Here is a 12,517-nt window from a genome sequence, read left to right as displayed (position 1 = left end):
AGCGCGAAGCAGGTTCCCAGGATCCCCCCCTTCTCCCACCCCAGGCGCTCAGACACGCGGCTCTCCGCGGTGGGCCGGCCCATCCTGCGGTCGTTTATAGAAGCATTACCCTCCCCGCGGGACTCCGCAGCGCCAAAGTTTGGGTGTGCGTCACTGCAGTGCTCAGAGCAGCCCTTGCCCCAGCTCGGAAGGTATCTATCTCTGTACGCAGTGAATTGGAGCAGCGCGTAACGCGGCGTATTACTCGCCGCTGCTCCGTTCGGGAGCGACACCCCGAGCGCGCATGTGCCAGGGCAACTTCGTGGTTGGCCCCTCCCGCGCTCCGTAGAGCTCCCTGGGCGAGCTCCACGTAGGCCGCGCAGGCGTCTTTGGCACACCGTTCACCTGCTGCCGTTGTCGCCGCCGCCGCCGCCGCTCCCGGGGCTGGATGGGGGGCATAGGCCAACCAGTGGCACCCAGAAGAAAGAGACGCGGCGGCGGCGACGCCGACACCCGCAGGACGAGTGTCCCGATCCGCCCGCGAGCCCAAGGAGGAGGCGGTGAGGCCCGGCCCCTACGGTCCCTGGTGTAGAGAGAGGCCGCTGTCGCCGCCGTGGTCGGGTCTCCCTGGGCACTCGCCCCTCAGGTCTCACACTCAGGACACCGCGCAGCACCATGTTCAAGAAACTGAAGCAAAAGATCAGCGAGGAGCAACAGCAGCTCCAGCAGGCGCTGGCCTCGACTCAGGTACTATGGCCGCTGCTCTCGTCTAGTTCCCTGCTCCCCCTGACACAGGTTCGGGAGCCTGGAGAAGGGAAGGTTCTCCGTGACCCTTGACGTCCAACCTGAGAATCTCCCCCAAACTCCGGTCTGGAAATGAGTCCAGGGCGGCCCGCGTTTTCTGTGTTGGGGACCTGGGGACCCCATCCCCAAACTCCACGCAGGAGAGTGGGAGAGGGTGGCATAATCCTTTGGGACGTCTGACCTCTAGTTTTCCCCCAACGCACGACCCTGGCCTGAGAATAAGTTAGAGGGTCTACGATCTTGCATGACTTTTGACCCCTATCGAAGGTTCCCTCACCAATCTCAGACCCCAACTCAGGAGTAAGGGCTGGATGGGAAAACCTGGGGCCCTTGTAATACCTGACTTCTTGTCTGAAGTTTTCTCTCCCGTCGTGACCCGAGATTGAATACGGAGCGGCCTGGATCCTGCTAGACTCCCTATCCATTGTGGGAGTCGTCAAACCGTGGTCCGGAGGGGAGGGTGAGGGCGAGGGTAGAGCCATTCCAGGCCAGTCTGCTTGCGGGAGCATTGGACCTCAAAGAGGTGGCAGTGTGGCCAGCGTCCAGAGCCCGAGGCTGTCACGAGTTAGTCACTTCGCATAACTTGGTTGATCTCGGTCGGGCGTAGGGACAGACATTCTGAGGCCAGGCCTGGGTTCTGCCTGTCCCCAGCCAGGCTTCAGCTTCAAGAGTCTTGCTTGTTTTTTCATGAATGCTGTTGCTTCAGGAAATGACAGTTTCTAGGAAAAAGGGGGCGTGTTAGTAGTGTTAATTTAAAGAAACAGTTTCCTAGACACCAAGGAGAATGTGTGTTTTGGTGCTCACAGCTCTTGTCTCTTGAGCGAAGATGAGGGCTTCTGCTAAATTTCCTCCCAGCCTTTGTCAGTTCCAATAGATTGAGCAGTTCCCTCTCTCTCAAATTTTAGAGTTTTCACAAAAAGACTGAGTTTTGATTAATTTGAAGACATTAAAAATACATTTATCTTACACAGCTTTTAAACAACTGTTAAGCAACCAACAAGTATTAAGTCAACTATCACATTAAAACAACTGTCGACTATAACTTGAAGTTCTCTTAAAAGCTAAAGCTCATGTAAAGTAAAGCTGCTTGAAATACATTGGAACATGACACTGAAAGCTTTTTCATTCTAAGTAAAATGAAATAGTGATTAAAGTTTAGATAGTAAATACCTTACTTTTCATACTATTTACTGCCAGCTTTTCTCAATTTACAAAACACATTTATTTAAGAAAGAAAAAACTTGAAAGTGTGGTAGAGATGGGAAATGTGGGGGAAACACCATGTTAGTTAAATGTAAAGCAGTTACATTTGGAAATGTTTAAAATATTGATCCAAGATTCCATCTCTAGAAATTTATTTTAAGAAAGCTTAGGATGAGGTAGGTGGGTGGGTTAGTCTGTTAAGTGCCTGCCTTGGCTCAGGTCATGATCCCAGGGTCCTGGGTTTGAATGGGGCCTAGGACTCCCTGCTCTGCAGGAAGTCTGCTTTTCCTTCTCTCTCTCTGCCCCTCCCCCCTGCTCATTTTCTTTCTCTCTCTCTCTCTCTCCAATAAATCAAATCTCTAAGAAAAAGTTTAGGATGTATGAAAGATTTAATGTCATGGACTTCTATTTCAGTGTTGTTTTAACAGGTAAAAAGTGGCTAAAAATAGAAAATTGATTAACAGATTTTTTTAAGGTAGTGGGTTATTATGCAGCCTTTAACAAAAGCCAACATTTATTGGGCTTTTACTGTGTGAGAGGCATTTTGGTTTGTATTTTACATGAATAATTTTATTTAATTCTTACATACACCAAAGAGGTTCCCATAGGTGAAGGAGTAAGGTTCAAAAAGAGATTAACTTGCCTAAAACACCTATTTTTAGAGCCTGTGGGAAAGTAATAATAACATGCAAAGATATTTGTGTTAAAGGACAGATTAAGAAGAAGCATGTAAGGCGTGAACCCAGTTTTGTGGGGAAAAATATGTATGTAAAGTATATTTATATACAGGCAATGAAAATAGTTTAAGAAGGAAGTACTCATGAGATTTTATGATTATTTTTCTAATTCATAATGTTTAGTTTTTCTTCATGAAAATAAATTGCTTTTGTGTGTTAACAGAAAGAGGTGGTTTTTAGAGTAGTAAAAAAGTTAACGAGCTAACTAATGTATTAGGTGAGACAGTGCATCTGGATCAAATAAAATCATTGTGTATAAAAGATTTAAAACAGTCCTCTTTGACAATAGGTATAATATATATATCAAGAAGGTAAAATTAAATTGTTAGTGATCATCTACTCATGGAGACTCGATTCTGTTCTGGCCTCAGATCTTTAGCTATTAAGAACTCTTTAGGATGAGAAGTTCTGGATTATTATTTTCAAAGTTGAAGACTTTTTTTCAAGGGTGAATTAGAAAAGAAAACAAAAAACCTTTTTCATGACAGTCCTTTTGCAACAAATTATACATATCCTTGTTTTCTTAAGCAGAGGATCTTGAATTTGTATAATGGTATCATTTCTTCATTTTTGAGTATGAATTATTTTGTGTTGAAGGCACCATGCCCCCCAAAATTTATCTGGGTTTTTGTTTGTTTGTTCTCTGTCTACTTTTGTAATTTTGTAACCTCCTTCTCTACCTGCCTCGTGTTTTCTCTTGCCTTTAAACTGTTGTGGGGTTTGAATCAAGATACATAAACAACTTTTTTTTAAAAAGATACATAAACATAAAATTTTATGTGAAATAAGGGCAAGTACCTGAGGGATTCTTTAGTGCAATATAGTGTATTAACACAAATTTTGAGTGTTTGGGACCTTTGTGTGCATACTTCCTGTTTCTTGGCTTGCTTTTCATAGGTAAGGTGGCCTGAAAGGTATTTTTCTGATAAATTGAGTTGTCAGGCATAGGTAATTCTGGGATAAATGAACCATTTGCATTGCAATATTTGTAAAACTTCCCAGCAATAATAATTATAATAATGATATAGGGTTCCTTAAGCGTTTGAAAGCATTCAATAAAAATAAGAAATAGTTCCCCAATCACTTCTTATTTGGTCGGTACTAAGATTATTTGCACCCTTCCTTGGCAAATATTTTAAGTAATTATTTATTCAACACTGATGATGACTCGAAGCCTAATCACTAGTTAAAAATGAAGTTAAAAACTTTTTAAGTCAAGGTTCACTTATTTATTTATTTATTTGTTTGTTTATTAAAAGTAGGCTCTTTGCCCAGTGTGGAGCCCACTCGGGACCCTAAGATTCAAACCTGAGCTGAGATCAAGAGGGGGACACTTAACTGACTGAGCCACCCAAGTGATCCCAATTCCAATTACATCATCATAATTATTATTATTATTTTGAGAGAGAGTGTGCATGCATGAGATGGGGCAGGGAGAGAGAGAATCTTAAGCAGGCTCCATACTCAGCACAGGTCCCAACCCAGGCTTGATCTCAGGACCCTGAGATGAGGTCAGGAGTCCAACATTTAACTGACTGAGCCACCTAGGCACCCCACTTACATTTAGCAGTGAATATCTGTTTTGGATTTTTAAATTCCTGTGTAGTGTTTGTCTTGATTGGATGGGGACCCTCCCCCAAATGTGGGACATCCTGATCAGGTGGGGACCAGTGGCAAGGGCAGTAAAAGGATTCACACAAGGCAGAACAAAGGAGATAGAAATTTACTGAATACACCTCAAAGGAGTGGTTGGCAGGACAGCAAAGCAGACTGTAACAAGGCAGTGTTTTATATACAGTGGGGGCTGTATTTAAAGCAGGAAGGTGAGGACATATGGGGACATACGGAATTTTCCTTTTTTTGGTAGCTGTGTCTGGTTGTATGTAGCCCATTGCTCAGTTAGGGTTTATGGATATTTGAGGTAGGTTGCCTATATTTAGCCAGGTGGTCACTGTGGGCCCTTTAGCCTTTATTGAATTTCTGTTGCTCAAGCTGGTTGTCTAAAAGCAGTCTTACAGAATGAATTGGATAGAATAAACATTAAAAAATAATATAGAATACATTATAACTGGGATATATATAGTACATAAATAAAAATATATTTTAAATTTTTATTTATTTATTTATTTATTTAAGTAATCACTGTACCCAGTGTGGGGCTCAAACTCATGAACCTGAGATGAAGAGTTGTGTGCCTCTCTGTCTGAGCCAGCTAGGCACCCCAACATAAATAAAAACATTGTCAGCCTTTTTCTCCCATCCAAGTACTAACCAGGCCCGACCCTGCTTAGCTTCCGAGATCAGACGAGATCGGGCGCGTTCAGGGTGGTATGGCCGTAGACAGTCAGCCTTTTTCTAATATTACTAAAACTTTAAAGTACAAACACAAATGGACAAATAATTGTGTGATTCCACTTATCTGTGGTACCTAGATTAGTCAGATTCATAGAGACAAAAAATTGAATGCTGGTTGCTGTGGGCTGGAAAGAGGGGGAAGTCAGGAGTTAATGCTTAAGGGGTAGAGTTTTGGTTTGGAGAGATGAAGTTCTGGAAATTGATGATGATGATGGTTGCACAACAGTGAATATACTTAACACCACAGAACTGTACACCTAAAACTGGTTAAAATGATAATTTATATATATATATTTCACTACAATAAAAGAATTAAAAACAGCAGAAAGTGAGACTCCAAAATAAGTTTATGTAATAGAAATTTAAAGAAAATACACAGCAGGGAAAAGTCCCTTTCTGAAGGAATATAGTCTTATTGTAATCTAAGTAGATGCCCTTCTTCTTGAAATTGGGGAAACCATAATTCCCAGGGAGAACATTAATATATAATAATTTGTATTTTGACCAGTAGCATATAGTGGCTGTTGATAATTCTTTAGATAGAATGTACATTAAGTTCTTATGTTTTAAATATAAAACAGTCCTAGTTTATGGGATTAAAAAAAAAAGTGCCATGAAATTTGAATAGAGTTCTGGCCATACAGAATGCTTTCATTTGCTTTGTAGTTTGGTAGGAAGAGCTAGAAGAAAGATAAAACTTCTCTTAGAATGTTTTATCTTTCTGGCTTTTGGGATGAATTAACCCAGTTTGTTAAATTGTGAGATTCAAAGATCCCAAGAGATGGATGTAATTTTTTACATACCTCAACTTTACATCCCATGGAAACTAGGAGAATTCATAGGGCATTCTGCATGGCCCAGGCAAGAGAACAAGGCTGGAAACTGATGTAGAATTCAGTTAATGTGTTAATAATGAAGGTCAGGGCTCTAAAAGTATAGGGTTTTAATCAACAGTGGTTGGTTCCTTCACTTCTAAATCACAAGATATATTAGTAAGACATTCTTATTTATTTATGGAATTCTAGGTAGGAAATGTTCCCTAAGACTTCTGAGCTTCTTTCTTTCTCCTCATCTTTCAGCATTATGTATTACAAATGAGAAGTCTAATTCCAAACCGGTTCTTTCTTCATTGGTAGTTAACCTGATCTTTGAATCTTCTCTTCTTCCCTTGATTTTAGAAAATTCCCAATTTTCTTCTTTTAGTTTTTTGTTGTTGTTTGTCCCTCCCCCCCCTTAAAAGTCTTAATCTTTCTGGACAAGTTCTTTGGGTATTCTTTTTCTTTTTTAAGATTTTATTTATTTACTTGAGAAAGAGAGTGTGTGAGAGAGAGAACATAAGAGGGGAGGGGTTCAGAGGGAGAAGCAGACTCCCTGCCAAGCAGGAAGCCTTATGCTGGACTTGATCTGGGGACTCCAGGATCATGACCCAAGCCGAAGGCAGTCTCCCAACCAACTGAGCCACCCAGGTGCCCAAGGGTATTCTGACTTTCTTTTTATATATTCCTTTTTTCTTGTTTGTTCTATTGTTTTGAGAGATTTCTTCAAATTTTATTATTAGAGTAAATTTAATTATTTATTAAATTTATTCTAGTAATCATATATTTAACTTCTACAAATAATAACACTAGTAAGCATTTATTAATTATTATTAATCACATACTTTTCTTGGTTGTATTGCATGATTTTCAAATTAAAATATGAAATAATATAACATGATTTGTATTATTCCCATTTTACAGATAAGACATTGAGGCTGGGGCAGATAAAGTAACTTGTCTCAGGTATACAGTTATTTGGTGGTAAAGCTGAGATGAGCTTAGGTAGTGTGTCTCAGAAGCCCATTTTTTTAATCACCGTGCTTATACATGTTGCTTTGTTTTACTTTTTAGTAGCAGCTTATACTTGTTTAAAGAAACTAGAGCTTATCAAAACTGTGGTAAGATAAGCATTATATAGTACATATATACACATTCGTATTTAAGTTCTGTTCCTTGATTTATCTTGATTTTTTTGGGGTCACTTACTATAGTCTTACTGGTCATCTTGTTTGTTTTGTTAAGAAAAATCTTGTGATTGCTGGTTTTTCATTTATATTTATGAAGTCCTGGTGGGTGATTTATTTTGCTAGCCTACATGGGTTTTCTCTGCTCTTAAGTGCCTCTCCCCTGTGTGGAGAGTGGTTATGGAAGGGAACAATCAGAGGATCCCTCCTCTGCAGCCCAAACAAAGAGCGTCTACCTACTTTGAAAGGTGACCATATGTAGTTTATCATGCAAACATTCTTGAGAATGAAAGGGGACACTACTTTTTTTTTTTAAAGATTTCATCTATTTATTTGACAGAGAGAGAGAGAGATCACAAGTAGCAGAGAGGCAGGCAGAGAGAGAGGAAGGGAAGCAGGCTCCCTGCGGAGCAGAGAGCCCGATGTGGGGCTCCATCCTAGAACCCTGAGATGATGACCGGAGCCGAAGGCAGAGGCTTAACCCACTGAGCCACCCAGGCGCCCTGGAGACACTACTTCTAATAATGATCTTGGAACATAAACTTGGTGAACTGGGGTTGCAGTGGGCAAGCTCGGGTGTATTGTTACTCTGCTACTTTGTGGTACCAGCCACATAGCTGAAGATCCAACTTCTACAAGGTAGTTGCTCATTATATTTTGCAGTTACTTTTGTCTGGAAATATGTTTGTGTTGGAGGAGTCTGACTTCAGGTACCTGTTTGTCACACAAAGCAGCAGCCTCTTCTTCAGCCTTCTGTACAGAATTAGAGTTATGACTACTTTTGTCCTGATTTCTCTACCAATTTGAATCCTTTTGCCTTCGATTCTTCAGAAATTTATCATCTTTTTTTTTTTTTTTAATTTTTGTTTATTTGACAGATCACAAGTAGGCAGAGAGGGAGGCAGAGAGAGAGAGGCTCCCCACCAAGCAGAGAGCATGATTTGGGGCTTGATCCCAAGATCCCCGAGATCATGAAGGCAGAGGCCTTAACCCACTGAGCCACCCAGGCGCCCCTCATTTTCTTTTTACTGTAGATGTTCTCAATTTTATTCTTGAGTTTTAGTTAATCTATGTTTTTCTACCTTTTTTTTTTTTTTTAAACTTTCACTTCAGTGGGTGTTTAGGAGGGAGTGAGGTAAGCAATAGTATTAAGTCTATATTCTTATACTGGAAACCTATTCACCATGATGTATTTAAACATAAGTTCAGGGGCTCCTGAGTGGCCCAATTGGTTAAGCGTCTGCCTTTAACTCAGGTCACTCCCAGGGTCCTGGGTTTGGGAGCCGCATGGGGCTCTCTGCTCAGTGGGGAGCCTCCTTCTCCCTAACCCTCTGCTGTTGCCTCCCACCCCCACTTGTACTCTCTCACTCTTGCTCTGTTTCAAATGAATAAATAAATAAAATCTTTACTTAAAAAAATTTTTTTTAAGGATTTTATTTATATATTTGACAGAGAGAGCAAGAGAGCACACAAGTAGGCAGAGAGCAGCAGGCAGGGGGAGAGGGAGACGCATGCTCTCGGCCCGGAAGGGAGCCCAGTTGTGGGGCTGTCTGAGGACCCTGTGATCATGACCTGAGCCAAAGGCGGTGGGTTAATCCACCGAGCCACCCAGGTGCCCCTACTCTTTTAGATTTTAAAAAAAGATTTTATTTACTCATTTGACAGAGAGCACAAGTAGAGGGAGCAACAAAAAGAGAGGGGGAGGGAGAAGCAGGCTCCCTGCTGAGCAGGAACCCTGAAGCAGGGCTCCATCCCATGAGATCATGACCTGAGCTGAAGGCAGACGCTTAGTCACCCAGGTACTCCTGAAATATTTGACTTCAAAATTATAAATTCTCAACAATTATATATTCCTTAGATTGTAAAGATATTATCTGATTTTTCTATCTTATTTTGTGGAATCACTTGGTTAAGTTAGTATATACCATGTGATTGGCCTTGAAATATGCTGTTAACAATAGCTAGTATCTGAATGTTGAGAATATCAGTCCACTTATTCATTATCAACTATTGGATGAGATTTAAGATGAGAAATAGATGATCTTTTAATCTGTATGTCATGTTTTAAATTTTATTTGGTATTTGTTTTGAACAAATGACTTTTTTTTTTTTTTTAAGATTTTATGTATTTATTTAATTGACAGACACACAGCGAGAGAGGGAGCACAGGCAGGGAAGTGGGAGAGGGAGAGGGAGAAACAGGCTTCTTGCTGAGCAGGGGAGCCGATGCCAGACCTGATCCCAGGACCCAGGGATCATGACCTGAGCTGAACGCAGGTGCTTAATGACTGAGCCACCCAGGCACCTGTAAATACTTAGGATTTTAATTAAAAATTTTCTTTTATTTTTATCAAAGTGATATGTTACATCATTTTAAAAGGTGAAATACTACTGAAAGGATATTATGCAAAAAAACCCATTGTCTGCTCCAACACTTCAGGCCTGTTCTCCATATTCTCAACATTTTCTTTGCCCAGATATTTGACTTCATATTTCTAATAGTAAACTGTTGTTGCTTTGCTGTTTGTTGAGTTGTACATTATAAACCTTATCTACTGGTTTCCTGCCAAAGTAGATGATTTGGGAAGCATTGCTCCATTGTTTTCTATTTGCAGTGTTACTATTAAGATGTCCATTGTCATTCTGCTGCTTTTTTCTTTCTGGAGACTTTAGGATCTTCCCTTTATGGCTTGTTGTCTGAAACTTCATAGTAAATATGCCTGTGTATGGATTTCTTTATGTATTGTGCTGGACACTCAGTGGGCATTGTATGGTGCCACTCCTGTGCTTAAATTCTTGGAAACTTTTACATATTGTTTCTTTGATAATTCTCTCCCCTTTGTTTTTTTCTCTATTCTCCTTAGCGGAATTTGGTGGCTTTTGTGCCTTCAGGATAGATTCTCTTTTTCTTTTTTTACCACTTATATTCCATTTTGGGTTTTTTGTTGTTGTTGTGTTTTAGGTTTTGTTTTGCTCTACTTTTGAGAGATTTCTTCAAGTTATTTAACTCTTAAATTGAATTGTGGATTTTGGCTATCTTATTTTAAAATCTGGAAGTGCCGTTTCTTCCTGTCTTTTCCTTTTTCATAGCATTGTTCTTGTTATACAGATACAATGTTTTTTATCTCTCAGAATAATGTTTTTTTTTTTTTTTTAAGTTTTCTTTTAGTCTTTACTGTTTGTTTTTTTCTGGTTGTTGTATTTTTGGCTCACTTTTTTACTTTGGAAACTTTATTGGTTGCTCTTGGCTTTCCATTCATATTTAAGGGTGAGGCACTAAAAATCTGATGCTATTTGGAAGCAGCATGTGATAGAGACACTGGGGTTCTCTGCTGGGTTATTATTGGGGAAAATATCTTCATGCTGGTAACCACAGGTCTGGAGGTCATTTGGTTTCTCCGGAGAAGCCGGTGTTGTTTGGAGAAAGGGTGAGGGGGTTGGCAGCCAAGCTGCCAACCTTCTGGAAGCAGGGCTGATTCACTGCAGGTACCACTTAATTCCACTAATGTTAGTCATATACTTGGCCCTTTGCTCCTGCTGTGCTTGGTTTTGCCCAGTTTGGAGTCTAATTGTCTCCCAAAAATAAACCTCTGGTTCTTCAGAGGCTCTGTAAGGTAGGACAGGGATCTGGGGATCCTTCAACCAGTCTTCTGTTTTTGGTCTTGTCTCTTCTTGCTTTTTGTGTTAAATTTTTGCTTTAAGTCCTAAGTCCTTTCATGGTTCTGGGGATGAAAATAGGCTTGCTTTTCATCACTGTTCTCCTTTGTAGCTCCTTGGAGTTGTGGTGTTCTCAGTTGTGTTAAATTCTTTGCTGTTCTTTCATTCATACAAATCTTCTGAACATTGGTTAATGTTTCTTTTCTTTCTTCCCTTTTTTTTTTTTTTTAAAAAGATTTTATTTATTTGAGAGAGAGGAAAGGAATAAGCAGTGGGGTCAGGCAGAGGGAGAGGGACAAGCAGTCTCCTGGTGAGTAGGGAGCGCAATGTTGGGCTCCATCCCAGGACTCTGGGATTATGACCTGAGCCCAACACAGCCGCTTAACCTACTGAGCCACCCAGGCGCCCCTATGTTCAGTTTCCTTTTATCTTAAAAAAATTTTTTTAGAGATTTTATTTATTTAAGAAAGTGAGAGAGCATGCACGAGTGGGGGGGGGAGGGGCAGAGGAAGGAGGAGAAGCAGGCTCCCTTTGAATGGGGAGCCAGATGTGGGACTCAATCCCAGGGCCTTGGGATCATGACCAGATCCAAAGGCAGACGCTAAAGTGACTGAGCCATCCAGGTACCCCTCCTTTTATCTTTAAAAACGAGAATTAGTTAGGGGCGCCTGGGTGGCTCAGTGGGTTAAACCTCTGCCTTTGGCTCTGGTCCTGGGATTGAGCCCTGCATCAGGCTCTGGGCTCAACAGGGAACCTGCTTCTCCCTCTCCCTCTACCTGCTACTCTGCCTACTTGTGATCTCTCTCTGTCAAATAAATAAATAAAATTAAAAAAAAATTCAGAAAAGAGAAATTTATTAAAAAACAAAACAAAACTAGAATTAGTTAATTGGTTTCAGAAAGTTATAGATTCAGAATGGTTACAACTCATTGTATCTCCTGAGCCCTTCAGGTATCAATGAGGTGTAACCATTTTGAATCTATAATTTTATTTTATTTTATTTTTTTGAATCTATAATTTTAGATAGAAATCTATATCTCTGCCTGTGTCTATTTTATATCTATATTTTTCTAAATCTGTCTAACAATTCAGCTATCTTGAATAATTCTTTCCATGAAAATTCCCAGATTGTAGAGCCCCTAATGAGTGAACTTTGGTTAACATAGTTTTGACTTTGATACAGAACTTTTCAGTAATATAAAAATCCAGAATTTGTGTTTTTGTTATCTTTAAATTGTGGTATTCAGCTAGGATTAATGCTTTTTAATTTTTATTTTTTAAGATAACTAAAATATAGTAGTATGTTTGATATGGTCTAGATTTTAGAGTTAGTGGCTGTCTTTATGTACATTGTTCTTACAAGGACAACATGGTATGGTGAAAGCAGTTAAGAGAATTGTGGAATCTTTTAGTGGGTTGAGATGTTGAGATCAGCTCTTTTTTTTTTTTTTTTTTTTTTTTAAAGTAAACTCTACACCACGCATGGGACTTGAACTCAACCCTGAGATTAAGCCAGTCAGGCTCCCCCTGGCTTTTTTTTTTTTTTTTTTTAAAGATTTTATTTATTTACTTGACAGAGAGAGATCACAAGTAGACAGAAAGGCAGGCAGAGAGAGAGGGAAGCAGGCTCCCTGCTGAGCAGAGAGCCTGATGCGGGACTCGATCCCAGGACCCTGAGATCATGACCTGAGCCGAAGGCAGCGGCTTAACCCACTGAGCCACCCAGGCGCCCGGCTTTTTTTTTTTTTTTAATGAAAGAATAACCTTGGTCGGGAAATAT

General features: G+C 40.3%; 1 protein-coding gene across 8 annotated transcripts in view; it reads left to right on the top strand.

The window, feature by feature from the left end:
* The first annotated feature begins 394 nt into the window (after nucleotides 1–394).
* GOLGA4 (golgin A4) overlaps nucleotides 395–12,517 on the top strand; it is a 131,527-nt gene continuing 119,404 nt past the window's right edge. For 4 of the 8 annotated variants that reach the window (XM_059162110.1, XM_059162109.1, XM_059162106.1 and 1 more), the window contains exon 1: nucleotides 396–726. In XM_059162110.1, coding sequence (XP_059018093.1) covers nucleotides 655–726 — 72 coding nt within the window. In that variant the 5' untranslated portion in view covers nucleotides 396–654. Of the gene's footprint in view, nucleotides 727–12,517 lie in introns of all 8 variants that reach the window. The other 4 variants (XM_059162108.1, XM_059162107.1, XM_059162103.1 and 1 more) reach the window with 2 other exon arrangements.

Source organism: Mustela lutreola, chromosome 2 (assembly GCF_030435805.1).
Source record: "Mustela lutreola isolate mMusLut2 chromosome 2, mMusLut2.pri, whole genome shotgun sequence".
Lineage (NCBI taxonomy): Eukaryota > Metazoa > Chordata > Mammalia > Carnivora > Mustelidae > Mustela > Mustela lutreola.
The sequence above is the reverse complement of the archived record's forward strand: the minus strand, read 5'-3'. Positions and strand labels throughout refer to the sequence as shown.